Source organism: Sorex araneus, chromosome 9, assembly GCF_027595985.1.
Source record: "Sorex araneus isolate mSorAra2 chromosome 9, mSorAra2.pri, whole genome shotgun sequence".
NCBI classification, from domain to species: Eukaryota; Metazoa; Chordata; class Mammalia; order Eulipotyphla; family Soricidae; genus Sorex; species Sorex araneus.
The window spans coordinates 11,780,657-11,808,648 of record NC_073310.1 but is presented as its reverse complement, the minus strand read 5'-3'; the positions used below and the strand labels follow the sequence as shown (position 1 = coordinate 11,808,648).

The 27,992-nt window shown below is 55.7% G+C and overlaps 1 protein-coding gene across 2 annotated transcripts; it reads left to right on the top strand.

Annotated features, from left to right (window-relative positions):
- Positions 1 to 24: 24 nt before the first annotated feature.
- On the top strand, positions 25 to 27,992 carry SART3 (spliceosome associated factor 3, U4/U6 recycling protein). 2 transcript variants are annotated; one of them, XM_004615501.2, is made up of 19 exons: positions 25 to 388; positions 6,936 to 7,062; positions 7,298 to 7,402; positions 7,826 to 8,010; positions 9,385 to 9,436; positions 10,555 to 10,679; positions 14,797 to 14,952; positions 16,100 to 16,238; positions 17,104 to 17,211; positions 18,079 to 18,156; positions 18,232 to 18,290; positions 19,283 to 19,392; positions 20,625 to 20,737; positions 21,556 to 21,632; positions 22,903 to 23,071; positions 24,160 to 24,593; positions 25,378 to 25,530; positions 26,318 to 26,508; positions 26,996 to 27,992. In XM_004615501.2, exons 1-19 carry the CDS (start codon positions 47 to 49, stop codon positions 27,171 to 27,173), a joined length of 2,901 nt encoding a protein of 966 aa, XP_004615558.2. In that variant the 5' UTR covers positions 25 to 46; the 3' UTR covers positions 27,174 to 27,992. The 2 variants fall into 2 exon arrangements, with proteins under 2 accessions (XP_004615558.2, XP_055002883.1); XM_055146908.1 differs by having other exon boundaries at positions 9,331 to 9,436.

Sequence of the window (27,992 nt, the reverse complement as noted above, 5' to 3'; positions counted from 1 at the left end):
GGTCTTTCGGCGGCCGCTGAAGACCCCGGATCACTGGGTGCGCAAGATGGCGACGGCGGCGGCGAGCTCGGCTTCGGAGCCGGAGGCTGAGCCCAAGGCCGGCCCCAGAGCCGAGGCGGGGGAGGCCGAGGGGAAGCCGGCCAAGACCAAGCGGAAGGTGCTGTCGCGGGCGGTGGCCGCGGCCCCCTGCAAGGCCATGGGGCCGGAGTGGGAGCGGCAGGAGGAAGGCGTGAGCGAGAGCGATGGGGAGGAGGAGGAGGAGGAAGAGGAGGAGGAGGAGGAGTACGCCGTGGCCTCCTCGGCCGAGAGCTCCCCCGGGGAGTACGAGTGGGAGTACGACGAGGAGGAGGAGAAGAACCAGCTGGAGATCGAGCGCCTGGAGGAGCAGGTGCGTCCGTGGCCGTTGCTGGGCCGGGCGCGCTTTCCCTGGGGGGTGGGGGGGGTGGTCCCCGTTCCCGCGCTCGCTGCTTCTCGGGGCGGCGTCCGGGGGGCTCCCCGCTGCTCGCCCGGGGAGGGACTTGCCTTTCCCCCCCTCCGCGCACGGCGACTCTCGTGGAGCCGACGCCAGCGCGCCCACCCGGCGGGAAAGCACGCCCACCGGGCGGGCCGTTAGGGGGGCGCGCTGCCCGGGGGGCGGGGCACGGGACGGAGCCGGCGGGGAGGCCTGGGCTCGGATCCCACGTCGGGCTTCTGCAAGCCCCAGAGTGCCGGGCGGATTCCCGAGCTGCTTCAGCCTGGGCCTCTGCACCTCTCCTCTGCCCGCGCCCCCCCCCCAAGCTTGGCACAGCTGAGTTTAGCCCGGTGGCTACCCCCCGACCCCCCCCCCCCCCACAGGATCGCAGTAGTCAAATGAGGATGCGTTGAGGACAGGCCAGGAAAGGAAGCTCAGTGTTTGTGAAACGGGGTGCAGGCAGGGAAAGGAGCGAGGGGTACCCCAGCCTTGTCTATCTGTAGACCTGCGGGGCTTAGGGGAGGACCCGCTTTCCGCATCGCACCGTGCAGGGGGCACCTTCGAGGAGCTGAGGCCTTTGGTTCAGGGGGCAGTCAGGGAGGGGGTCGGGGTGGAGATACCAACCTCTGTTTCCTTGGTGCCCAAGGCAAGAGGACAAGGAAACTCTTCCTGGGGTGGGGGGCTGGAAGGGGGCGTGGAGTGGATTCGGAGGGGCTTCTGGAAGAGATGGAGCTGGATCCTGTGTGATGATGGAGAAGCAGAAACTCAAGGATGGATCCGGGCACAGTTTTGCTCAGTCACCCGTTTGGATCTGGGCAAACCAACTCGGGGCCAGGAGCTGTTTCGCGGAGGTTTCTCCCTTCGCCTGACTGGGTAGCGTAGCGCTTTGCCAATGACATCGGTGGGGGTGTTTCTGTTGAGTGTTGGAAGCGGCGGTGACGTCTTTGGTGTAGTTCGTCCCACTCTTTATCACCAGTGGTTGGCAAAGGAACCGACACAAGTGGTCACCATTTCGGCTTTTTATGAGTGAATTGGGCGGTACGCTTAGTTTTTCTTGAGCAAACACAGTGTGAGATGGGGGTTCTGGGTTGATAGTGCCCCTGTCTTTGGGAGAATCCGTCCTGCGGGCTTAACATCTTTTTTTTTTTTTTTTTTTTTTTTTTGCGGAGTGGGGGGTAGTCTTAGGTCGCACGTGGTGGCTCCTGGTGAGGCTGTGGGACCCTTTGGTGCGCTGACTCTGGGCGCCAAACTGGACCCTGCATGCTAAGTGGCCGGGGGCCCTCTGAGCTCCCCCGCCCAGGACATCCCCCTGAGCCTTGCAGAGAGCTGTGCGCGCTTGTCGGCCGCTACCCTCCACGAGCGACGGGAAATAGGCTTACCTGGCCGAAAGGAGCGGGTGCCGGGCACCAAGGTCAAGTCCTGGCTGAGGGCCCCTCCGCTTGCTTTGGGGGAGAATGGGTCAGAGAGCGGTTTCCTGGCCAGCTGCTCCACCATGGACTGTCCTGCCAGTATGGGCCCTGGGGAGGCGTCGCACAGCCGAGTTCAGCTCTCTGTGCCTCTGACGTCCCCGTTGGTCATTTTTTTCCCTTTTTTGGTTTTGGGGCCACCCCCTGCTATGCCCAGGACTGACGCTGGCTCTGGCGGGGCTGGGGAGAGTATATATCTGTGATGCCCCGGGCCGATCTGGGTGCCGTCACGTGCAAAGCGCACACCTCCTCTCGCCCTCCAGTGGGCGAATTGGAGGGGGGACTAGTGTCCCCATGCGGCTGCTGCGGAGCTGACACAGCCCCACGAGCACTGAGCTCCCGGCACAGTTGGACACAAGGCCGGCGTGGGTGGCGGCCTGGTCCGGTCTGTGGCCGCTGTTACTCCTCCACCCCTGTTCCGGGGCGGGGTGAGCGGGAGGTGGGGACACTCAGGCCTCTCGGGGTCCTGGCGAAGCCTCCTCTCACTCTCACGTGTGGGTCCACACGCTCCGCCCTGGGACCAAGGTAGACCGCACGGCCCCTCGTTGCTGGCACTAAGGGGGCTCTGAAGGCGTCTCCTGTACTGCCCGGCACCTCCACGTAGAGTAGATCCAATAGGAAGAAAAAAAGCATCATTTAGGCCTCAGATTTTATCTGTGACACTGGGGAAAAAACAACCTCAAAACACTCAGATGTTTATACAGAAACCTCCCGAGGCAGTTTCTCTGCCAGCGCCTCCGTGGGGGGGCCGCGGTCCTCACCGACTCGCTTACCCCATCCGCCTCGGCCCTCCTGAGCCCCCGCCCTGGCCACATCTGCCTCCCGGTGACTCTCCTGCCCCCGCAGCCTCGCTTCCTGCCCACAAGCCGTATCCTCATCCAATCCGGGGGGGCTGAGAGTGATGGGGTGACGGGAGAGCCTTGCACGGCGTTCAGCGAGCAAAGTTTACCTTCTCCAAATGTCACTTCGGTGCTCCCCAGGTGACGTGCGTGACAGGAACCTCAGTGCATCACGACAGGCCCCCGCTCAGGCAGCTACTTTCTCGAATCCGTGTTCTTGCATCTCTCTTATTTGGAAATAAGATTATTTTGGGGGGATGTGTCATAGGCAGCAGTGCTCAGAGCCTTCACCTGGAGCTGCCTGGGAGATCTGGTGGTCTGGGAACCCACCCCGGGCTTCAGGGATGCCCAGCAGGAGCCCCGTCACTGACCGTCTCCCTGTCCTTCTTTCTCTTTCTAAACTTTCTCCTGTGGCTTTGACCTGGCTCGGGGTCCACTTCTGGTGATGAGCCAGGGTTGACCGCACGTGAGGCAGGTGCCTTGACCCCTGCGTTAGCGCTCAGCCAGAACTTGTATCTGGATGCCGGGGATTCGGCTCGGGTTGAGTACTTGCCTCGCATGAGTGGGGCCCTGGATTCGGTCCCAGACAGATGACAACCAAACCACAGCACATTAGGGGGGTCTGAAAAGCTGCTGCGTGCGGAAAGGCCGGCTGCAGTCAGACGGTCCCACAGGGGGAGAAAGTGCTGAAAACGAAACAGCTGACAGAGGGCTGCCACATCACCGAGGTTCAGCAACAGAAACACAAACTGCCCCACCAGGCGATGGGGGGTTGAATAGATCCTTGCACAGATGCTCAGCAAGCACGTGAGAAAATGAGGGAGATGTGTCAACCGGAGAGCAGTGAGATACGACCCGCACCAGGAGGATGGCCTGGAGCAGAGAACCTGGGGACGAGCAGGGCAGACAGGGCTGTGGCAGCACAGGGACCTCCGTTCCCTCTTCCAGGGGTGTCTTCAGGCCCAGCATCTCTGGAAAGGGGCTTTATTTGTGGGGGTAGAGGCAGCAGCTGGCGATGCTCAGGGTTTACGCCCGGCTCTAATTTACTCAGAAATTACTGCTGCACTCAGGAGTTCGGGGGCCCATGTGGGATGCTGGGGATCAGCCCAGGTCGGCCCCGTGGTGTGCGTCTCTCCAGCCCTCTGTGGAAAATAGTATGTCGGCCCCTGAAAATATGACAAATGGAACTTTCATGTACTCTGGAGAGCCCATTCTCTGACGTCCATTCCGAGAAAACCCAAACATGAACGTGAGAAGCTCTCTGGCCCCCCTGTGTCTTCGGCAATGCTGTTCACAAACAGCCAAGGCCTGGACACGGCCCAGGTGCCCAGTGACTGATGGTGGGCAGATAAGTTGAGCTGTCCGCACAGTGGAATACTACTCAGCCCTGAGTAGAGATGGGCTCCTGCCTTCCCTTACAACTTAGGTGCAGCTAGAAAGTTCAGTAGGGAAAAAAAGTCACGGAGAAGGACACATACCCGCCGTTTGGACTCCCGTGCGGGATACAGAGAAACCAAGCAAGGGACAGGGTCGGACAAAAACGAACCCTGGGGTGCCTAATCCCCGTGCCCAGCCAGAAAAATGTGATTGTTCTAAACTTTCAGTTTGGAGCTTCTGGCCCAATAGTAAAGCTAAGCCGTCCCTCCACTTCACAGATCCCAGGCTTGTGTTCTTGTTTTCCCCAACAGTGCTATTTTCTGTTGTTTGTGGCACATTATTAAATTCCCTCCTAAAATCTTCACAACCTTATCTGTTCGAAGCCAGTGGTTTCTCTGTTTGATCACTGTATCACTGTCATCCCGTTGTTCATCGATTTACCCGAGCGGGCGCCAGTAACATTTCCATTCATCCCAGCCCTGAGATTTTAGCAGCAGCCTCTCCTTACTCGTCTTTTCCAACAATTGGAGGCTTCTTTCAGGGTCAGGGGAAAGAGACTGTTATTGTTACTGTATTTGGCATATCGAGTACGCCACGGGGAGCTTGCCAGGCTCTGCTGAAAAGGTATATGTAAACATAGAAAAATATCAAATGATGCAGTTCCAGGGGCCAGAGCGATAGTACAGCGGGTAAGGTGCTTGCCTTGCACATGACTAACCCAGGTTCGATCCCTGGCACCTGATATGTCTGTATAGTCTCCCGGGCCCACCAGGAATAATACCTGAGTGCAGAGCCAGGAGTAAGCCGTGCACACCGCTGGGTGTGGCCCAAACACAAAAACAAAACACCAGACTCAAACTCAGTGCCTGTGCATGCTTGGCCTGTGCATCGCCGGCCCCACGAGACAGCTCCCTGAAAGCGTTTTGTAAAGGGTCATCCTCTCGTCTCAAAAGGCGACAAGTTCCAAAGATGAATTTTGTATTACTATGTTTTCATTTCAAGGAGTAAAGGTATGAAACAGCAAACTTCACTCCACTTCCAACTCATAAATCCTGAATACAGATACAAATGTACTAAGAAGAAGTGCTGGAACTGACTCATTTGTACTAGAAGGCTAGTTTCGTATGTGAAACTAATCATAACCAGATTTCCACCACAGCTTTACATTCCCTACCACATCCATGTCAGAAAAGGCACCAGTACTTTAAATTCATAAGCACAGAGCCAATACAGTCTGCCTGCCAATAGAAGACCAGGATTTTACTGCTAACAAGGACAATTCAATGGGCAAATCAGTTTCCTAATAATGACCCTTTCCCCCAGTGCAGAAGCCTCTGACAGCTGAAAATGAAGCAGGCAGCAAAGAGACTGTCTCCAGACCTGCTGCATTCATCTCTGAGTGACTGTTGGATAGACGAGGAAATGGAAGTGAATGATCTCTTTAAGATCACATTTCCTGGGGCTGGAGCGATAGCTCAGTGGGTAGGGCATTTGCCTCGCACGCGGCCGACCCGGGTTCAATTCTCAGCATCCCATATGGTTCCCTGAACACCGCCAGGGGTAATTCCTGAGTGTAGAGCCAGGAGTAACCCCTGTGCATCGCCCCAAAAAGCAAAAAAAAAAAAAAAAAAAAAAAAAATCACATTTTCTTTGTTTTCTTCACTTGATGTTTCCTGTATTTCGAGAGCCCAGGAGAGCTCCAGACAGAGTCGGGTCAGAGCCCCGGGAATGTGAGGGTTTGCTGTCCCCGGGCTCTGCCTCCTCTCAGCCACCCTCCTCCTGGGGCTGGGGGGTGTGTCGCTCCCAGGGAGCACGCTGAGGATTCTGCAGCCCGGGAGGATGAGTGTGGTTGGTCACCAGGGGTGACAGAGAATGAGTTATTTTGCTTTTGGGGTTTTTTATTTGGTTTTGGCTTGGGGTCGTGTGAACCTGGCGATGCTCCGGGCTTACTCCTGGCTCTGCACTCAGGAGTCACTCCTGGTGTTGCTCTGGGGACCCTAGGGGGTGCCGGGGATCGAGCCGTGGTTGGCCGCGTGGAAGGCAGACACCCGACCAGCTGCACTGTCACCCTGACCCTGGCCGAGTTACTCTGATGGTGACTTTTTTTTTTTTTAATTTTATTGAATCACCATGTGGAGGGTTACATAGTTCTCAGGATTATGTCGGTTATACAATTCTCAAACACCCTTCCCTTCACCAGTGCCCATCTTCCATCACCAACCCCCCCAGTATACCTGCCGCCCCCTCCCACCTCCCCAGTCCCCACCCTTGTACATGATAAGTTTCACTTCGTTTATGCCTTATCTCGATTACATTCCATGTTTCAACACACAACTCACTACCGTTGTTGGGGTTTCCCCCAAAAAAGGAAAGCAGTCCTATTGCCAAGGAGGCATTTGATAGTTCTCCACTGCTAAGAATATAGAGATATTAAGTCCCGCTGTTTGTTACATAACTTTTCTTTTTCCCCCTTGCCCCGCGCCACCGAGTTCACGCCTGTTTAGTAATCGCCACGCTGCCTGACAAGGGAAAAAAAAACCGAAAAGGATGGTTATTTCCCGTCATCGGCAGGCGTGGGGCTCTGGCTTAGTTGATAGACTAGTAGAGTGTCTGCAAGCAGTTTCTGGAACCGAAGGGCTTGCGCTGGTATCGGCTCCGGCTCGAGATACCACCAGCGTCCCACTGTTCCATGTACATAATTTTTCCCCTTATATCCCATTCCCATGCCACCAGGTCTGTTTGCTTAATGGACAACTGATGGTGACATTTGACATTTAACATTTCGCCTTCTGTCTCCACCAGCTGTCGATCAATGTCTACGACTACAACTGCCATGTGGACCTGATCCGGCTGCTGCGGCTGGAGGGGGAGCTCACCAAGGTGCGGGTGGCCCGCCAGAAGATGAGCGAGCTCTTCCCTCTGACGGAAGGTAAGGAGGGCGCCGTCACCTTGCGTGTCTGAGAGGGCCCGCTCCTTGCGGAGAGGACAGAACCAGAGTGTAGACGCCAGGCTGACCCGTCATGGTCAGCTGCAGCTAGAAGTGCCTTGGGGGTTGAGATTCCGAGGGCCCGGCCCGGCTGTGCCTGTGGAGGGAAGGCCCGCCGTCTCTTCACGGTCCCCTCCGGGTGGCCGGTGGTAGCGCAGCGGGGGCCGTTGTCTTGCAGAGCTCTGGCTGGAGTGGCTGCACGACGAGATCAGCATGGCCCTGGACGGCCTTGACCGCGAGCACGTGTACGACCTCTTTGAGAAGGCCGTGAAGGACTACATCTGTAAGTGTCCTGGGGGCTTCTCCTGACCGCCGTGGGGCCTCTGGCTGTCGCCCTCCCCGGATGGGTGGCGTGGTGGGCAGAGACTGGAAGGCTCCTCTCGAGAGGGGGCAGCGCTGGCGGCCTTGGGCTTCGCCACCGTGGGTGGGTTCATTTCCGTTTGTGCTCTGTCATTCCTGCGGCAGCTTTACATGGGTCCGTGACGACAGGAACTGATGCTTTCTTTGAATCGGGGCTGCCAGTGAAAACACAGGCCCCGGGAAGACACTCATTTCTCTCTGGGTGCAGCAGAAGCGTGAAAGTGTAGAAACCTTCCTTTGTTACAGACTCACCCCTAGGCGGCACGTTCCTTCCATTTTGCATTTACTTTGAAAGTTTGCAGATCTCCTCTCCTGAACTGATAGAGCAAACGCCTCTCAAACTTAGGTCCGAACATCTGGCTGGAGTACGGCCAGTACTCGGTTGGTGGGATCGGCCAGAAGGGCGGCCTGGAGAAAGTGCGCTCTGTGTTTGAAAGGGCACTGTCGTCCGTCGGCCTGCACATGACCAGGGGACTCGCCATCTGGGAGGCCTACCGGGAGTTTGAGAGCGCGATTGTGGAAGCCGCCCGGGTGAGTGGCCCACCGGGGTGGCCTTTGAATAGTCAGGGCTGTTTCAGCGTCACCTTTGCCAGTCCCCTAGGGGGTGGGCGATAAGGCAGATCGGCAAGAAAGGCTTTCACCAGAAATATCGATGGTGCTGCAGTTTCTGGTGTTTAAAAATACCCGCTGCTTTGGTTCCCATGGTTCAGAGACAGAAGAGTAGCCATGCCACTGAAAATACATGCATTATATTTGCCTGTGGCCGTGAGAGATATGACCCCACTTAGAATCACGTTTTATTTATTTATTTATTTATTTATTTTGCTTTTTGGGTCACACCCGGCAATGCACAGGGGTCACTCCTGGCTCATGCACTCAGGAATTACTCTTGGCGGTGCTCCGGGGACCATATGGGATGCTGGGATTCGAACCTGGGTTGGCCGCGTGCAAGGCAGATGCCCTCCCCACTGTGCTATCACTCCAGCCCCCTAGAATCACGTTTTAAATGGAGATAGGAGTTCACTGTCTCCACTGTATTTGCGTGTGGGTGCACAAAGTTATTGTTGAAACAAAATTGAGCCTTTGCTGATTAGACCATTGTTGTTAAAGCAGCCCGGCCCCTTTGACGAGGTTCCTCTGGAAAAGTCTGTGCTGCCCTGAATGAGGCATCAGGGCTGAGGCCTGACCTTTGTGCCGTTCCCGGCTGTCGTGCACGAGCCCAGCCTGCACGTGGCTCTCTCTTCCCCAACATCCTGCACCTCTCTGTGCCTGCGTTCCTGCTGCCCTGCCGGGACCTGCAGGCCCCTCCCTCCCAGACCCCAGCTCTGTCTCTGCCCTTCACAGCTTCAGAACCCAGCACTACAGACAGGCCACGGCACCTGGATCCTGGGGTCAGCTGTGTCTCAGGATACTAAATCTTCTGCCTCCTTATAGTCCCCTGGTGACTTAAAAAGAAAAAAATTCCTGGGGCTTGAGCGATAGCACAGTGGGGAGGGCGTTTGCTTTGCACGCGGCCGACCCGGGTTCGATTCCCAGCATCCCATAGGGTCCCCTGAGCACCGCCAGGAGTAATTCCTGAGTGTAGAGCCAGGAGTAACCCCTGTGCATCGCTGGGTGTGACTCAAAAAGGAAAAAAAAAAATTCCTCCTTCCTCCCATTCTGTTTTCAGCAGAAGCTGAAATAATGTTGCTTTTTGTAGTCTGGCATTCTCGCTGTAGATGACAGAATGCTTTGTAGAGAAATCATACTTTTAGTTTGAGTTTGAGTTAAACATTTTTTGAGAGTTTTTTTTTTTCTTTTTGAACGAGGAAGAGCCAGAGTTTGTCATTTACTACAAATTTGCTTCTTTAGCCCATAGCTGTCTTCCTTTCCCCTTTTGACCGGGAACAAACCTTTGCTTCACAGCTTGAGAAAGTTGACAGTCTCTTCCGGCGGCAGCTGGCCATCCCCCTCTACGGTAAGAGAAACTCGCTGGGAGCAGCTGATGGTGTTTGAGACATGCTGGGGTGTGTCGTGTAATTAGGCGCTGTTTGGCGACTCCCGAGGCTGGTACGGCTGGTGTTCACATTCTCGGTGACCAGGCCCCCATGGTCCTAGCCTTCCTGAACGGGACAGAGGGAATCAGGAGGGTGGGGGGGAGAGCCAGAAGCCAGACTGACTCCAAGCTTGAAGAATTATTGGGGAGCCAGAGAAGAGGTTCCTGATAGGAAAAAGGGATGTTGATGCCCTTTATTTTATGGGGATTTATTAAGAGCCCCATTAAGTCCTCCTCAGGAGGCCTGTCTTCCATGACAGAGGAAGGTTCTACGCGGACTGACTCTATATCACATCATTTGGTGGTGCCGTGGGTCAGGAGCAAGGTTGGAAGTGGGTTCCCGTGAGGGTTTCCCTGTATTTGGGGGCGTGCGGTTGGGCAGTCCCTTGAAGGTCTGCAGCTCAGGTTGGACAGTTCGGTGCTGCCACCTGGTTTGTTTCCTCAGCACGATGTGCTGTGGGCCTCAGAGTGTCTCGCAGCCTCTCTGAAGTCACGCATTATTTCTGTTTTTACTTCCCGGTTCTTTTTGGATTTAATTTAGCAAAGTATAACGAGTCTCTCCCACTAAATCCTCGGGTGACCTACAGAAAGGGCTAGAAAACCGAGCTGGTTGGTGATGTCATCTCGCACACCGGAGAGCAGCTGTGTACCATAGTGAGTGGGCCTCGAACCTGGGCCTCACTGCCGCAGTCATAGCCTCGGGCTCCCGGAAACTGTAGATGAGTCATGTAACCACCTCAGCTGTCAGGTGGAGTTGCAGTCCACCCTGCCTTTGGCAGTTTTAGGAATTGAAAGCGTTAGGACCAAGTTAACACTAGGTAACCGTTTGTGTAGCTGTTGGTGCTGTGAGCTGGTTAATTGGTTGGTTGGGACCCCGAGGCAGTGCTTTGAGATGGTCTTAGGCGCAGTCTAGGCAGGTGGGCTCAGGATTCCACCGAGAGGAGCTGTGCTGTCTGAGGCACCCGAGTCACGTGGCTTAGCCTGTGTGGGCTGGTAGCCCCAGTGGCAGAGTCCACGGGGTTGAATCCGTCTCTCAACAGACATGGAGGCCACGTTTGCAGAGTACGAAGAATGGTCCGAAGACCCAATCCCAGACTCAGTCATCCAGAGCTACAACAAAGCGCTGCAGCAGCTGGAGAAATACAAGCCCTATGAAGATGCGCTGGTAAGGGGGCTGCTCAGTCACGGCCTCCTCGCTGGCTTCCCCGGTCAGCTGGGGCAAGTGACGCATCACCTTCAAATCTTGTTTTATTGTGAACAGGTTTTTTCTGTGTGTGTATGCGGGGAGATCACACCTTGGTGATGTTCTCTGCTCCTGGCTCGGTTGTCAGGGTTACTCCTGGAAGTGCTCTGGGGACTGTAGGATGGCAGAGAACCATGTTCTGCAGGTAGGCCAGTGTCCTACCTGCCATGCTCTCTCTGGCCCCTATGATGAAAAATTCAGAGTACCGATGAGTGCATACCGTCATACGGTTAACATACTAACAATGCAGTGAACATCTCTGTCCCCTCCAGGTGCAAGAAATAGAGCATTGCCAGCCCCTTAGAATCAATCTCCTGCGGGCCCCTTGGATCCCCTCCTGGGAGAGCTCTTCCTTCTCCTGACTTACCATTATTTTTCTCTTGCTTTTCTTTCTAATTTTGCAGCCGCTGACTACATTCTTAGTACATTGTTTCCTTTTGCTTGCTTTTGAGCCTCTCTAATGGAAACATGGTGTATTCTCATGTTGGCAAGTGTAGTTCCAGTGTGTTTGTTTTCCTGCTGTAAAATTGCTCATAACATATGTCTGTCTGTTCAGCTAGTTGGGCTGTTTCTGGATTTTTGCTAGGTTGAGCTGTATTGCTCAAACCGTTTTTGTATGCCCATTTTGGTATCCACCCAGGAAAGCTCTTGTCACGGTGTAGGGAGCGGGATTGCGGGGTCCTCCGCCGTCTCTGAGCTGGGTTCCTGTTGTCGCTTTTCCCACACTCCGTAACACAGGTCTCTGCCTCTGACATTTAGCCTGCTTAGCGAGTCTGAAACAGAAATTTTCTTTTGTGTTTTGCCGAGTGTTGGTGACATCAAAATGTCTGTTGGCCATTCAGGTGTTTTATTCTTTTGTGAAGGGCTGCTGAAGTGCTTGACTCATGTTTCTTTTTTTTTTTGTTTTTTTTGCTTTTGGGGTCATATCCGGCAATGCACAGGGATTAACTCCTGGCTCTGCACTCAGGAATAACTCCGGGGGTGCTCGGGGGACCATGTGGGATGCTGGGAATCGAACCCGGGTCGGCCTCGTGCAAGGCAAACACCCTACCTGGCTGTGCTATCGCTCCAGCCCCCATTGACTCATGTTTCTTAAGGTTTGTCTTTTCTCACTGAATCGTGGGTCCCAAATCAATCCTCACGTTCAGTTGTTCATTTTGTATTGCAACTCCTCACCACACGTAAGGTTTGTTTTTCCTTATGGCATCTTTGGATCAGCAGTTTTTAGTTTTGCTTGGATTTATGAGTTACCTTTGGTTGTGATTTAAAGAAAACTCTATTATTCATGAATATACTTAGCTTTTTTTTCTTCTGGAAGTTGAGATATTTGTATTGCAATTCAGGGCTTCCTCAGGGATCCGTGTTTGTGTCTGCACTGAGACGGGGTCCTCAAGTCCACCGTGAGATGGATCCTCATGTCCTCTGAGGCGGGGTCCTCACATCCACTCTGAGATGGATTCTCCTGCCTTTCTTGAGAGCTTGTCCCACAAGGCGCTGCTGCTGGTCTCACTTTGGACTAGGTGTATGTTTACTGCACACATTTCCCTAATCTTGTCTTGCACCCTCTCTTTCAGTCGAAATCACATTTCCTGTAATTTGGTTGCATTCTGCTGATTAGAATCTTCTACACTAGACATTGGCTGGTAACAGATTTTCTAAATCTTTGTTTGAAAAAGCTCTTTACTTTGGTCTCCTTGAAAGTCCCTCAGAAAGTAGAATTCTGGACCGTTGGCTGTGTCTTTTGGCTTCTATCATTGCTGTTGAAGGAGTCATTCAATGCTTGCTTCTTGGAAGGAAAGTGTTATTTCCTGTGACCGATTTTTTTTTTTTTTTTTTTTTGCTTTTTGGGTCACACCTGGCGATGCACAGGGGTTACTCCTGGCTCTGCACTCAGGAATTACCCCTGGCTGTGCTCAGGGGACCATATGGGATGCTGGGATTTGAACCCGGGTCGGCCGCGTGCAAGGCAAACGCCCTACCCGCTGTGCTATCTCTCCAGCCCCTCCTGTGACCGATTTTAAGGTCTCTATTTGGGTTTGACATTCTACAGCGTCTCTGCGGTGTGTCCCGTGTGACTGTTCCCTCTTGGGAGGTTTGCTGGGCTCTGCTTTCCGTTTCTTGCACGGCAAATCCGAGCCACAGGCTGGAGGGCCAGGCCACCCTGAAGCTTGAGTCCAGTGCTGCTGCTTGCTAAGGGGAGCTCTGGTGTCCAGCTGGTATTGGACGTCTGTGTCTCAGCTGCCTCGACTGTGAGGGGGGACACTGGTGGCCCGCCCAGAGCATTGCTGTACAGCTCAGATGCCTCAGAGCTTTTCTTCTCCTTGATCTTGGGCCACATCCAGTGGTCTCCGTGCGTGTTCTGGTTCTGTGCTCAGGGATCACTCCTGGTGGACCTCAGGGGCCAAATGTGGTACCAGTGATCAAACCTAGTTGTCCCGTGCAAGGCAAGCACCCTACCTGCTGTACTAATGTTTTGGCCCCCTAGTTAGTATATTTTTATTTTTCCTTTTTTTTTTTGTGTGTGTGTGTGTGTGTGTGTGTGTGGGCACAGCACACCTGGTGTTCAGGGGTTACACCTGGCTCTGCACGCAGGTATCACTTCTGGAGGTGTTTAGGGCACGCTGGGGACTGAACCCCAGTCACCAAAGTAAGCACCCTCCTCCCTGTTATATTGTCGCTGTGACCCCCATATCTTAATCCTGCAAAAGCTTAGCCTATGCTTAAGCAGGTTTTTTTTTTTTTTTTTTTTTTTTTTTTACCTTACTTTGTGTTTGCTGGTTAATGACTTATAAAGACTTAAAAGGTTGAATGCCGCATGGTGGCTTTGAGTGATGAGTATGTCTGGGTGACTAGTTCTCGTAAGTTAATCTGTCATTACTAGGAACTGGTCTTTTATAATGTATTCAGTAGTCTGTGTGCTCTTGGGCCGCCTTGCTTTTTTTTTTGTTTTCTTGCCCCTCCTGAGGGGTCACTCCTGACCCTGCTTGGGGGACCATGTGCAGTACCAGGGACCAAACCCTCCTTTCTCCTCTCCCTTTCCCCTCCCTTCTTTAATACTGGGTCACACCCTGCGGTGCTCAGGGCTGAGGGTTCCATCACTCCTGGCAGTGCTTGGGGGACCGGATGTGGTGCCTGGAATCAAACCAGGGCCCTCCCTGTGCAAGTGTGCAGCCGCCTTGCTTCCTACTCTCCATTCCTCCTGTCTTTCACATGCAGGTGGTTTCCGCTTTTGAAGGCAGAGATAAATATGCCCTGTGGGGAAACTCAGCATAATGTGGCTGAAGAGAATGGTTGAAGAAGAAAGGGTTTGTGGGACTAGAGAGATGGTACAGCGGAGAGGGCGTTTGCCTTACACGTGGCCAACCCACGTTCGATCCCCAGCCTCCCATACGGTCCACTGGGCCCCGCCAGGAGTGATTCCCGGGTGCAGAGCCAGGAGTGTGACCCCTGATGTTACCGATGTGGCACAAAAATAGAAAAAGAAAAAGAAGAGCTTTTTATGTTGGGATGAGTTTAGATTCAGCTTTTTCCCCTTTTCTTTTTTTTTGGCTCTGGCCCAGGTGTAGTTTTTTTGATCTTCTGCATGCACCTGTACTTGGTCAGGACCTGATACTTGGAAAGAAAAAATTTTGAGATAGCTCATAGCACCAAGTTACCCCGGTGTGGACATAGTTGCTCTACTCAGGCCAAGAAAGTGAATCCTGTTTTGGGAGGATGGCCCGTGGTCGCTGGCAAAGATGGCTCTCTTGTCCCTCAGTTTCGGGTTGGTTTCAAACTTCAACCCGGGACTGGATTTGGAGAAAAGGAATGGATTGGGTGGGGTGGGACGGGAAGGGACTGAGAGAAAAGCCCCTTTGTGCCTGTTCCCACGGAGAGGCACTTAGACGTGCGGACCCCCTGGTGTCGGGGTCCGAGAGTGGGGCTGGGTTCTGAGGGTTAGCGGCCCCGCCGCAGCCTCCTTTTCCCCCAAGACGTCGTATGCTTCCTGACAGCATCAAGTAGCTGCTCTCAGCCTCAGTGCCCTTTCCCTCTGTCCCAGTTGAGTGCAGAAGCACCCCGGCTGGCCGAGTACCAGGCGTACATCGACTTCGAGATGAAGACCGGCGACCCCGCTCGCATCCAGCTGATCTTCGAGCGCGCGCTGGTGGAGAACTGCCTGGTGCCCGACTTATGGATCCGCTACAGTCAGTACCTAGTAAGACGCCGCGCCGCTCTGCCCGCCGCCCCGGTCAGCCGCGCCCTGCCTGCCGCCGCTCTCTCGCCTTCCTTTCGTCTCCTGCTCCTCTCTGCCAGTTCTCCGAATGCTTGGGTTACTGTTACATTATTGTTTTGGCATAACTCTCTCTAGAGTACTTTGTTACTGACCTAACATTGGTTCGCAGTGGCTCCAATGTTTGTCTGCTGTAGGGGTGCTGCGTCACAGTACCTCATGCTTTTGAGTTATTTCACTGTTTTTTTTTTTTTGTTGTTGTTGTTGCTTTGCTGTGGGAACTGCATCAGGCAATGTGGGGTGAGGGCCACTGCTGGTGGTGCTCAGGGGGCCCCATGTCTAACCTTGTTACCGTGGAGCCACATCCCTTCCCCTTGCGTTTTTTTTTCTTTCCCTTTTTGTGTCACACCCAGTGATGCTCAGGGGTTACTCCTGACTCTGCGCTCAGGAATCACTCCTGGTGGTGCTCGGGGGACCCTGTGGGATGCTGGGAATCAAACCCGGGTCAGCCACATGCAAGGCAAATGCCCTGCCCTCTGTATTATCACTCCAGCTCCCCCACCTTGAGTTTAAGAGGTTACTGTGTTATCAGTTTGACTGTTGAGACCACAGTAGCGGTCTTCCCTTGAGCTTCACGTTTCCGGGAAATGGGGCTGCGCAGTGGAGGGGGTGAGTGGTGCGGCCTCCCGGCCTGCTTGGCAGCATCAGCAGTTCCCGTAGCGCCGTGTCTTCTGCTGAGTGGTCCCTCCCGTGCGCCTCTCCGCTGATGGGAAAGAACAAACCACTCCCGTTTCACGGGCGGCGGTTTCAGCCCGTGTGCGTGTGACGGCGGGATCCGTCCCGCTGGCCTCCTGGCCCGCTGCTCGGCTCTCTCTGTTCCGCCTCCACCCTCTCCCTGTCTCCTCACCACTCGGGGTTTCTCCGTGGGAGGAACCAGTGACGAGTAAGGGTTTGTGTCCATCTGAGTTCTTGTGTCGGCGCCTCCCCGGCAGTGCAGGGGCCGCCGGGGCTGCTCCAGGTGCTGATACTTGCCAGGAAGTCGCCTGGCGTCGGCCAGCTGGGCCGGGGCTGGCTGGTGCCTGGGGAGGGGTGGCAGCCGTGTCGCCTCCTGAGCCCGGACTCCTTCCCCCAGGATCGGCAGCTGAAAGTCAAGGAGCTGGTCCTGTCCGCGCACAGCCGAGCCGTGAGAAACTGCCCGTGGACGGTCGCGCTGTGGAGCCGCTACCTCCTGGCCATGGAGAGACACGAAGTCGACCACCGGGTGATTTCCGGTGCGGACGGTTTTGCGGGATGTGTGGCATCTTTGGTTTCAAGTTAGAGCTGTCACAGACGCAAGGGGGGCTAGTGGGGGCTCAGGCACTTGCCTGCATGCCATCCTCCTATTTGGGCATAGCAAATATGCCACATGTAGCTTAATCAATATGGGGTGGGCGCTCGATGTCACTACATCTGGTCACTGGGCATTTCCAGGAGTGACCCCTGAGTACGCAACCGGGGGTCGACATCCACTCTTGCTCCCCCAAAGCACCAATAACAAAATCGTCACGAAGTCTAGGCTGTGAGTGTGCTTTGAAATAATGAGAATTAATGACTAAAAAAGAATTTCTATGTGGGAGAGTGACAGCTTGTCCTTTCGATTTTTTGTTTTGGGGCCACACTGGCAGTGCTGGGGGATCACTCCCGGTGGTACTTGGGGGGCTCTCGGGGGTACCTTGGGTAAAACTGGCAGCAGTTGTGTCCAGGGCAAGCTCCTTACCTGCTGTACTAGTTCTTGGCCCTCTGGATGGCACATTTGACTTGTTAGAGCTTTTTTGGTTGTTTCGGGGCCACACCTGGCCGTGTTTGGGGCTGTATTACTCCTGGCGCTGTGCTCAGCTGAGCAGAGCTGGGGCTCACGCTCGTGCCGGCCGTGGCAAGGTGAGCACCGGGACCCTCGTCCCTCGGGGAGCTTTTCAGCACCTCTGTTCACTGTGATTTCCTGAGGAGGGGCGACATTTTTCTCCAAACTTATTTGACCTGCAACTCTTATTGTAGGGCTTCACAAAACAGCGTGTTGTCAGAGGTCTTTTAAATAACAGTCTGATACTCTACATTAGCTTCCTTAGCAGCGAATCTTGGCTTTTTCTTCAACTCCAGGGACCTTTGAGAAAGCTCTGAGTGCTGGCTTCATCCAGGCCACGGACTACGTGGAGATTTGGCAGACCTACCTGGACTACCTGAGGAGAAGAGTGGATTTCAAACAAGGTGTGCCAGCGTGCGGGGTTCCCTCGGGTGGAAGGTTTTTTTTTTTTTTTTCCCTTTTTGGGTCACACCCGGCGATGCACAGGGGTTACTCCTGACTCTGCATCTCAGGAATTACCCCTGGCGGTGCCAGGGGACCATATGGGAAGCTGGGAATCAAACCCGGGTCGGCCGCGTGCAAGGCAAATGCCCTCCCTGCTGTGCTATGGCTCCAGCCCCTCGAGTGGAAGGTTCTTAATGACTCTGGGGGAGGTGCGCAGTTGCCCGGCTGCGTCCTGGTGGGGCCAGCGATGGAGACCCGCCCTTCATCTGGAACTGCCCCTCAGATGCATGCAGCTGTGTTTGAGTCTCCAGCTGGCCAGGCTGTTCAGGAAGCCAGTCAGGGGCCTTCCCGTTCACTTTGGCGCCTGCTGCCTCCAGTCTCTCTCCTTCTCCATGTGTGTGTGTGTGTGTGTGTGTGTGTGTGTGTGTGTGTGTGTGTGTGTGTGTTCTTTTAGGTGACTGTTGTGTTTAAAGTTTGAATCTTTGCAGGGCCTGCCACCCCACCCTCACCCCCGTCAGGTACCAACAATGAGCTGTCCTGATCGCTCACTCACGAGCTGGCAGCCTTGGGCCATTCTCCTGGCTGGGGACACTGCGGTGGGCCTGCCCTGCAGTCCGGGCTGTGTGTGGACTCTGCCCCCTGCTGTCTGGCTCGCTCCTTCTCCGTGGGTTGGGTTGGGGAAGGGGGGGAGGCTGTTTTATTTCTGTGCTTGCAGACAGAGAAAGCCTTCTTTGTTTGCAAAGTTTGGTGTAGGATCAAACTCAGAAAAGTTTGGTGTAGAATCAAACAGGGTCCTGACCGGTCCCTGTTCTCGCGCTTTCTGACAGACTCGAGTAAGGAGCTAGAAGAGCTGAGGTCTGCGTTTGCCCGCGCTCTGGACTACCTGAAACAGGAGGTGGAAGAGCGTAAGTGCAGCCCCCGCCGACCCCGTCCCGCTGCGTCTGGCAGCCTCCTGACCTGGATTCATTTCCTTCTCCAAGGTTTTAGCGAGAGTGGAGATCCCAGCTGTATGATCATGCAGAACTGGGCTCGGATTGAGGTAAATGTTTTGGTTTGTTTTTCTCTTGGTGGTGTCGGGGGTTGAACGCGGAGCCACTTACGTTGCCAAGGCTGGTGCTCTGCCGCCGAGCCAGTGTCCCCGGCCGGTAAACGGTTTGGACAGACACACGGGAGCCTGGGCTCCTGCAGGGTTCCTGAGTTCCTTAGCCAGATGTTCCTCTGAGTCCCTTAGCCGGATGTCCTTTTTCTCTGTTTGTTTTGGGGCCACACCCAGCAGTGCCCAGGGCTCACTCTTGGCTCCTCGCTCAGGGATCACTCTTGGCAGGGCTGGGGACACCCGATGGGGTGCCAGGGATCACACCTGGGCTGGCTGCGCCCAGAGCAAGCCCCTTATCCGCCTCTTCAGGCCTCGAGTGGCCACTTTTCCCCGAGGGGAGTGCCAGCTCCCGGGGCAGGCTGTCAGCGCCAGGGGGGTCTCCTTTCCTCCTCCCCATGCCTCTCTGCTGGGCCTGATGGGACCGAGCTGCCAGCCTGGTGCTTTGGGCAGCGCTGAGGGCACGTGGTCTCTGTGCCAGTTTGACGGATAAGCAGAGGCTGTGAGCAGCTGACTGTTGCTTGGGACCTGGAGCCCCAGGGCGAGGGAGACAGGAAACTGTCCCTGATCGTCGTCTTGTTTGTTCGCAGTGGGTGGGGGGTGGGGTGTCCGTTCAAAGAGACATTCCGCTGGCACTCTCCGGAAGGGATGTCTGCCCTTGGCCCTTTCAAAGGGGATGCTACAGAGGCTCGGTCAAACCACCCCGAGTCCCGTTGTAGTCGGCTGAGTTTGCTCCAAGACAGTCTGGTCAAACCCTGGGGGCTGGGCTGGGGTCCCCGCTGTGTCTTCCCGGCAGTCCGTGCCCCTGAGGGTGGTGGGGGCGTGCTGGGGGCCGCGGGCACGGTGCGGCTCATCCCGGGGCTCTGAAGGCCCGTCTGTTTGCAGTGTGTCGGGGTCGGGGGCTGAGGCCGGAAGGTCACGCCCGTTCCTGACCGTAGGCTCGGCTGTGCAACAACATGCAGAAAGCGCGGGAGCTCTGGGACAGCATCATGACCAAAGGGAATGCCAAGTTCGCCAACATGTGGCTCGAGTACTACAACCTGGAAAGGTAACCCCACCCCACCCCCGGGGAGGGGGTGGCGTGTCACCACCCCAGCGCCCTCGTCCCCCGATCCCCCTTCCTTCCTGCCTCTCCTTCTGCTTCGTAGCCGTGTTTGGACATGTGCGCTGTGAGCTGGGGGCTTTCTCTTCCCCAGTCCCTTGGTGTATAAAAGTATAAATTAGGACAGAACGTGATGGCCTGGCCATGGTCTTTGGGGCTTCTTTGATCCCAAGGCTTAAAAAAAGAGAAAGTGGTTCTGGTGTCCGTGTTTTAAGCGCAGCTGTTCTTGCGAGTGACAGTGATGGTCCAGAGAAATGAGGTTCAGGGGAAGAGCAACCGATTCACCGGGCAGCCATGTGTGTGTGTGTGTGTGTGTGTGTGTGTGTGTGTGTGTGTGTGTGTGTGTGTGTGTGTGTGTGTGTGACTGTGTGGAGGTGCTTGAGGTGGCAGCCTTGCGTGCATGTGCGTGACTGCAGAGGTGCTTGAGGTGGCAGCCTTGCGTGCGTGTGCGTGACTGCAGAGGTGCTTGAGGTGGCAGCCTTGCGTGCGTGTGCGTGACTGCAGAGGTGCTTGAGGTGGCAGCCTGCTGGCCCAGGAGAATACCAGGCCGCACCCTTGGGTGAGAGCTCCCGTCTCAGTGCAGCTGGCAGCGCTGTGGGAAGTTCCAATACCTCTCTGCCGTTGGGACTTGTTGCTGAGTTGTTAGGAAGGTAGTTTTGCCCCCCTGAAGGGTCCCGGAGACCCTCAGAGGCACGCGGCCCATTTTTTTGAAGGGGCTTGGGTGATACCGGGGGTACTCTGCGTGTACCCCTAGCAGTGCTCAGGTCCATCCGTGTTGCCAGAACTAAAGTGGGGTTGGTTGCAGGCAAGCAAAGTGCCTTAGCACCTGTGCAGGCCCACGGGTTATTTTGGGGGGTGGGGGAGAGCCCTGGGGTGTTGGGTCACACCCAGTCGTGCTCGGGACTCTGTTCAGGAATCATTCTCAGTGGTGCTCAGGGGAGCCACACATGGGAACCAGGGCCAGCTGCCTGTAAGAGTTAACTCCTGTCAGGCCTTAACTCCTGTCCTCTCGCGCCAAGCTCAGGTCAAATTTAAAAGCTGCTGCCACAAAGCTTCCTGACATCCTAGTACATATATGTATATATGTGCTGTCTTACATATGTGCATATATAAATGTCCTAAGCAAATGTTTCGTGTGGTGATTCGCAGATTCACAGTAACTGTGTTTCCCGCCCTAGGGCCCACGGCGACACGCAGCACTGCAGGAAGGCCCTGCACCGGGCTGTGCAGTGCACCAGCGACTACCCGGAACACGTCTGCGAGGTGCTGCTCAGCCTGGAGCGGACGGAAGGTGGGCGCCCGCCCGGTCTGGCATCCGTGTTCCGAGACGGGAGCGTCTGACTCTCAGCTGGACATGTGCCACGTGGCTCTGGCCCGGGGCGCACTCAGCAGTTTCCGTGGCAGGGCCTGTCCGAGTGTCCGAGGCCCTTCAGCAGTGTCCAGTCAGGAGCCCGCGGCTCTCCTGTGACCTGACACCCTGCGAGTGTCCTAGCGCCCTCGGCTGTTCTCGGTCAGCCTGGCTCCAGCTGAGGGCCCCGGGCCCTGGCACAGGCGTGGCGGGCAAACAGCCGTCTCGGCCCCTGTGGGATGTCACTGTCTGCACTCTGGTGGGACAACAGGGCATTGACCCCTGGGTATTTGGTGGTACGAACACCTCGGGACACCTCTTTTTGGGTCCACACCTGGTGGTGTCCCTGGTCTCTCCCGGCAGGGTACAGGGGATCTTACGGGGTGCTGGGGAGCTCCGGCCTGAATAAACACCCCATAATCATTTTGTGGAACTTCTTTTAAAGTCTTTTACTCTTAATAATAAATATATTAAGAAATTTTAATACTTGCCCTGCGGAAAGCATAGGAATATGATTTATATATTCTGCCTTTCAAATCTTTTTCTGAAAGAGGAAAGGATGTTTTCACTATGCCTGCATGGACTTGGAGTTCTGAAACTTAAAGCACACACACATAAATCTTAAAAAGGGGAGTTGACACCCCAGTTCTCAGGACTGATGGGAGAATCCCTTCTGAAAATGGGTAAAAATTAGTGTGTTGTTACGTCTTACAAAGAACCTGGAAAGTGAAAGTTTTGTTTCTGCTTCTGTTTGTTTGCAGGAACGTTAGAAGACTGGGATATAGCTGTCCAGAAAACAGAGACTCGGTTAGCTCGTGTGAACGAGCAGAGGCTGAAGGTAACGAGTGTTTCGTTTTTTTTTTTTTTTTTTTTTTGCATCACACCTGGCTCGGCACAGGAGTTACTCCTGGCTCTGTACTCAGGAATTACTCCTGGCAGTGCTCAGGGGACCATATGGGATTCTGGGAATCGAACCCGGGTCGGCCGCGTGCAAGGCAAACGCCCTCCCCGCTGTGCTATTGCTCCAGCCCCGGTAATGAGTGTTTCTTAAGGCTTTGGAGCTGGCTGAGGATGGACACACAGGGGTAGGGCCGGGAGGGTGCTGGTCCTCACAGCATGAGGGCCTTCGGCCAGTTCTTAGTGCATATACACAGACACACAGGCAGACACACACACACACACACACACACACACACACACACACACACACACAGAGAGAGAGACAAAAAGTCTTTGGAATCACTGGTTATTTTGGTGATTCATTAGGAATATTTCTTGTCAAAACCTTTGAGGTCATCTTAACTGCCTTTAATCAGAATTAAGGATGAAATATTTCTATCAGTATTTAATTCTGCCTCGGGTAAGTTTTAACTGACTTAAAACTTTAGCTCTTGGGGCTGGAGTGATAGCACAGCGGGTAGGGTGTTTGCCTTGCACGCGGCAGACCCAGGTTCGAATCCCAGCATCCCATATGGTCCCCTGAGCACCGCCAGGAGTAATTCCTGAGTGCATGAGCCAGGAGTAACCCCTGTGCATCGCCGGGTGTGACCCAAAAACCAAAAAAAAAAAAAAAAAAAAAAAAACTTTAGCTCTATGGTAAATATGTTTTGGGAGGAACTGGGACTCTAGAATGGATCCAGTGGGCAAGAATCTAAAGGAATCTCACCCTAATGCTTGAAATACGAGCACCCTCAGATTAATTTGGGGCCTAGACTTACAGATTAAAACCTATTTTTTTTTAAAGAGAAATGAAGCATTGAAATGGCTTGAGCTCTTTCATCTTTGGTTCTTTCTTCACTGTAGTTTTCTGTTTGTCGGTGGCTGTGCTGGGTATTGAACCCGAAGCCTCACATGGGCAGTGGCTGAGGCCCTGAGCTCTGGCCTGGCCCGGACTGAGCTTTTGGTCTCGGTCCCTTCTTTGGTCCCCAGGAAGCCCGAGTGAACCTGCAGGGCGGACTCGGGCACGCGGCGTCTCCTCGCGCTCATGCTCTGCTTCTTGCTTGCTCGTGTGTTTCCCTCCCTTACCCCTTCGCTGCCCCGTCACAGATTAGTCTGTTTCTGGACGCGCTGCCCCCAGTGACCGTCACTTTCCCCGTGTAATTTTCCAGGCTGCCGAGAAGGAGGCGGCCCTGGCCCAGCAAGAAGAAGAAAAGGCGGAGCAACGGAAGCGGACTCGGGCCGAGAAGAAACTGTTGAAAAAGAAGAAAAAGGCCAGAGGTGGAGACAAACGGAAAGCGGAGGAGGACGACGAGAAAGAGTGGGGCGATGACGAGGAAGGTAGTGCTTTCCAGAGTGTTCTCTCGCAACCGCAGAGACAGTCCAGATCCCCCCCCTGACCCCGGGAGATAGGCCAGCGCGGGGCAGCCCCAGGCCCTGGCTCCAGCCGGAAACCTGCTAGGCTGAGAACTGCCTGGGGGTCCCCGAGGCTCCTCAGGCGGCAGCGCCGGCCCCCCGCTACCCCGCCTGGCACTAGGAATCTTGTCCCCAGTGTTTCTGCGTCCCCTGGATTTCAGGGGTCAGTCGCAGAAAGGGTTTTTTTTTTTTTTTCGCTTCTTGGGTCACACCCGGCGATGCACAGGGGTTACTCCTGGCTCTGCACTGAGAAATTACTTCTGGCAGTGCTCAGGGGACCCTATGGGATGCTGGGAATCGAACCCGGGTCGGCTGCGTGCAAGGCAAACGCCCTCCCCGCTGTGCTATCGCTCCAGCCCCAGTCGCGGAGATTTTTTAAGCTTCTGGACCTCCCTTCGCTAGCACCCAGTTGTCCACTAGAGGGAAGTGGTCATAGGGCCGCACTCAGGCGACTTTCCTGAACCTGACACCTTTCTGGGGCCCTCAGAAATGACGGCAGGCGGCTCACTGCCATTCAGGACTCGGTGAGGGCAAACATGACACGTGACAGCGGTGGGTGGACGGGATGAATGGATCCCAGAGACCAGGCTGGTTCCCGGCCGAGGGCTGTCGAGGAGAGCGAGGCCTCGTCGGCGATGGCGGGCGACGGCGGAGAGCAGTGGGGGCGCGGCCTGCCCAGGGACACTGGAAGGGAGGGTTGGGCTTCGTCAGGCGGCCGCGGGAAAGGACTGGAACGGGCGGCCCTGCCGGCTGCTGCCTTCCAGCAGTGACGAGACGAGAAGGCTGTGCTCGCTCTCGGGGGGCATCAGGTGTCGGGGACTTATTTAGGGATCACGGTGCTCCCTTGCATGTCACTGGATCCCGCGCCGCAGGGCTCCCCAACCTGCCTGGGCTTTGGGGACCAGCCCCAGAGCTGCTGCCTGCGGCTGGAGACGCCCCCTGTGTGGTGGGTGGAGGGTGAGGTTCTCCCCTGGAGGGCTCCCTCACCCGGTCCCTCTCCTGGCAACCCGCAGAGCAGCCGAGCAAGCGCAGGAAGGTCGAGAACAGCGTGGCCCCCGCCGGGGCAGCCCAGGACCTCGAGGCGGAGACGGGGCTCTTCGGGCGGAGCGGCCCCGCGGACGCCGACACCCCCCCGAAGCAGAAGAGGGACCTGCCCAAGGTGGCCCACGACAGCAGCAAGGACAGCATCACCGTCTTCGTCAGCAACCTGCCCTACAGCATGGGGGAGCCGGAGGACAAGCTGCGGCCGCTCTTCGAGGCCTGCGGGGAGGTGACGGAGATCCGGCCCATCTTCAGCAACCGGGGCGACTTCCGGGGCTACTGCTACGTGGAGTTCAAGGAGGAGCAGGCGGCCCTGCAGGCGCTGGCCCTGGACCGGAAGCACGTCGAGGGGAGGCCGATGTTTGTTTCCCCGTGTGTGGATAAGAGCAAGAATCCTAATTTTAAGGTAGGTTTGCCGCGAAGAGAATGCCTTGTGTGGGGGATTGTCGTAGAGCAGAGGCCCTCCCCCCGCCCCGTTGGTAGAAAAAGATTCTTCAGTGTCCCTCTTAGAGATCTCCCTTCTCAAAGGGAACAGATGTAAAGTGTGCACCCCGCTTCTCTCTCTCTCTCTCTCTCTCTCTCTCTCTCTCTCTCTCTCTCTCTCTCTCTCTCTCTCTCTCACACACACACACACACACACACACACACACACACACACACTTTTCAGCACCGGGGTGGAGTGGAGGGTATTCCCCACTCCTTGGGAAACACAACGTGGCTGCAGGGGACCCTAAATGCCATCTTCAGCAGTGGTCACCGCATGGGCTCTGGGCTTCTTAAGTGATCCACTTACGGGCCAGAGAAATAGGACAGTGGGTGAGATTTGCACGTGGCTGACCTGGGTTAGATCCCCGGCACCCCGCAAGATCCCCCCAGGCCTGCCAGGAGTGATTCCCTGAGCTCAGAGCCAGGAGTTCACCCCTGAGCGCCACTGGACACAAAACAGAACTGAGAAGGAGCGACTCTGGCACATGGCCCAGACTTGAGCAGCTCACGAGCTCGCCCAGGGTGTGGCCGCTTGACATTTGCATTGGTTTCCGGATGGTCCTCACCCGAATTGAGAATAGCGGCTTCCACTTCCGTCACTTTACCGAGGAGGCAGTGTGGGCTCTGCCTGCGGGCGGGGGTGCAGGGCCGGCGGCGTGCGGGGGGGCTCTCCCCGGTTCTCCCCGCCCTCTCCTTCCCTGCAGGTGTTCAGGTACAGCACCGCTCTGGAGAAACACAAGCTCTTTGTCTCGGGCCTGCCTTTCTCCTGCACGAAAGAGGAGCTCGAGGAGATCTGTAAGGAGCACGGCACTGTGAAGGACATCCGGCTGGTCACCAACCGGGCGGGCAAGCCCAAGGTCAGTGTCTGGGCGCGAGCAGACTGCTGCGGCCCGGCCCAGTTGTGGAGCTCGGTAGATTCTGGAGTAGGAACCGCGTCAGTCTGATGACGGGTTCACAGGAGGAGAGCAACTCGGTCCTCTGGCCCTGCACTCCAGGGAGGCTGTCTGCCGCTGCTTGTGGAAAAAGATGTTCGCGTCTTGGCAGTCGAGATGGCTCAAAGGGCTGGAGTGCATGTGCCCGTGCGGGGCCTGCAGGTGTGGTCCCTGAGCCCGGCGAGGCCCACCTGTGGACCGCAGCAGAGGGGGACCCCAGTGTGGATGCCCAGCTCGGGCTCCTGTGGGTGACGGGACGTCCTTCCTGCTTATTTCCGTCTGTCCACCCGTCTCCCGTGCCTGCCCTCAGCCCCCTGGCAGCCCCCTACCGTGTCCTTTTGGAGTAGTTCATCTGGAGTGGTCCGGCGTCAGCTGGAGTGTGGATTACCTGCCATCCCCTTCTCTGGGTTAATTGGGTATGAGGTCAGGGTCGGAGGCCGTTTGGGCGGCTCACCATGTCTGCTGCGTTTGTGTAGTGGGTCTTGTCCCCTTTTTTTGGCTGGAGCAAGAGTAAGATGCACTGGACATCTGTAGGTCATCTGAAGCTACCATCTGTCGTAGAAATTGGGGGGAGCAGAGGGGAGGGAAGCGCTCTCGACAGGATGTTGGCTGATGCTGGGGCCCCCACCCGGATCTGACTTCCGGCCCAGGGGGAGGAAACGTGTCCAGATCCCCCGGCCCCTGACCCAGCTCTGGGCTGTGCTTCCTTCAGGGCCTGGCGTATGTGGAGTATGAAAATGAGTCTCAGGCGTCACAGGCCGTCATGAAGATGGATGGCATGACGATCAAAGAGAACGTCATCAAAGTGGCCATCAGCAACCCCCCGCAGAGGAAGGTTCCAGAGAAGCCAGAGGCAAGGAAAGCCCCCGCTGGCCCCATGGTGCCACGGCAGATCTACGGAGCGTAAGTGTCGCTGCGCTCTCCTGCGCGGCCCTGCTTAGGGGGGTGTGTGTGTGGGGGTGCCCGGGCAGGCCGTCTGAGGTCACGTCCATGCAGGGCCCGAGCCAGGCCCGCAGCTTCCCCCGCTTAACTGCAGCTGACAGAAGTGTTTTACGTAGGTTTGCTTCTGTTTCCTGGCGAGGCCGGCAGCCCCTGCCGCTGGTGTAAGAGGGAAGGGAGGGTCGAGCACAGGGGCGGGAGCGCGGCTGCCCGATGCTGGTCAGGTCTGAAGGGTCCCAGCCGTCCCCACCCTGTGCTGGGCCCCAGTTTGGTCCTGGCCTGAACTGAGAGATTCTTAACCGAAACCCCAGGGCAGAGGAATTGTCTTACATTCTCATTCTCGTCTTTCAGTTTTCATCTTTTAACTGGGGGTGCTTAGGCTTCTTCTCATAACTAAGTCAGGGTCCCTGAGCTGCCGATTTGCGAGGTTCACTCTGGCTTTCCCTTCCAGGCGGGGGAAGGGACGGACCCAGCTCGCTCTGCTGCCTCGCGCCCTGCAACGGCCCAATGCCGCGGCTCCTCAGGCTGAGAACGGCCCCGCACCTAAGCCCCCAGGCCCTGCCTCAGGACCCCCAGAAGCCCCCAAGATGTCCAACGCCGACTTTGCCAAGTTGCTTCTGAGAAAGTGAACGGGGCCTTGAGGAAAGGGAGATGCCTTACTCAGGGCTGGCCAGGAAGACCCCCCCCAGCACCCCGCCGGGCCCCGCGCGGAGCCAGGCGAGCCTCTCCCACGGGCTCCCGATGGCTGGCGAGAAGGGACGCGAGCGACTCTGAGGCTCCCTCATATTGAGGGTAACAGGAGCACGATCTCTGCAGGCTGGGCCCGGGGGCTGCTTTCCTGAGATGCTTCTGCATCTTGAAGAGTGAAAGAGAAACAGAAGCGAAACTCAGCTGCAGCTTTGAGACCCACCGTCCAAATGTTTCTGGCCACCTGTGGCCCCTTTTTCTAAGACACTTCTCCTGCACAGTAGAGGTACCCATCACTCTCTTAGTTCTGAGAAGACAAAAGATGCTAGAATTCACCAGAATGGCCTGTTGGGGTAGAGGGACGGGGCTGGGGGAAGTCCCCAAAACCATGATGGATTTTTGTTCAAGGGGGCTGTGCATTTTTCTATGATGTGTTTGTAAATGAGACACCAAGCCACTGTTTCATGTTTCCTAAAAGCAAAATACTTGTGACATTTGTATAGGAATTCTTTGACCGTTTTCTTTGCCTTGTGGCTAGTGAGCCGTGTCCTTTGTCAAAATACTGTCCCAGCCCTTTGGTTTTGTTTGAACACCATGTCGAGTGCAGAGTTAAATTCTCCCCACTTAGCTTTGTTTATTAAACTGAAGTTCTTGTTAACGCCTCTCGCCAAGGTACTCAGATGTACAAATATGGATGTATTGGGAAATGGCTGTACCTTGCTGTATCTCATAGATGTGTAAATAGAACTTTTTGTAAGTCA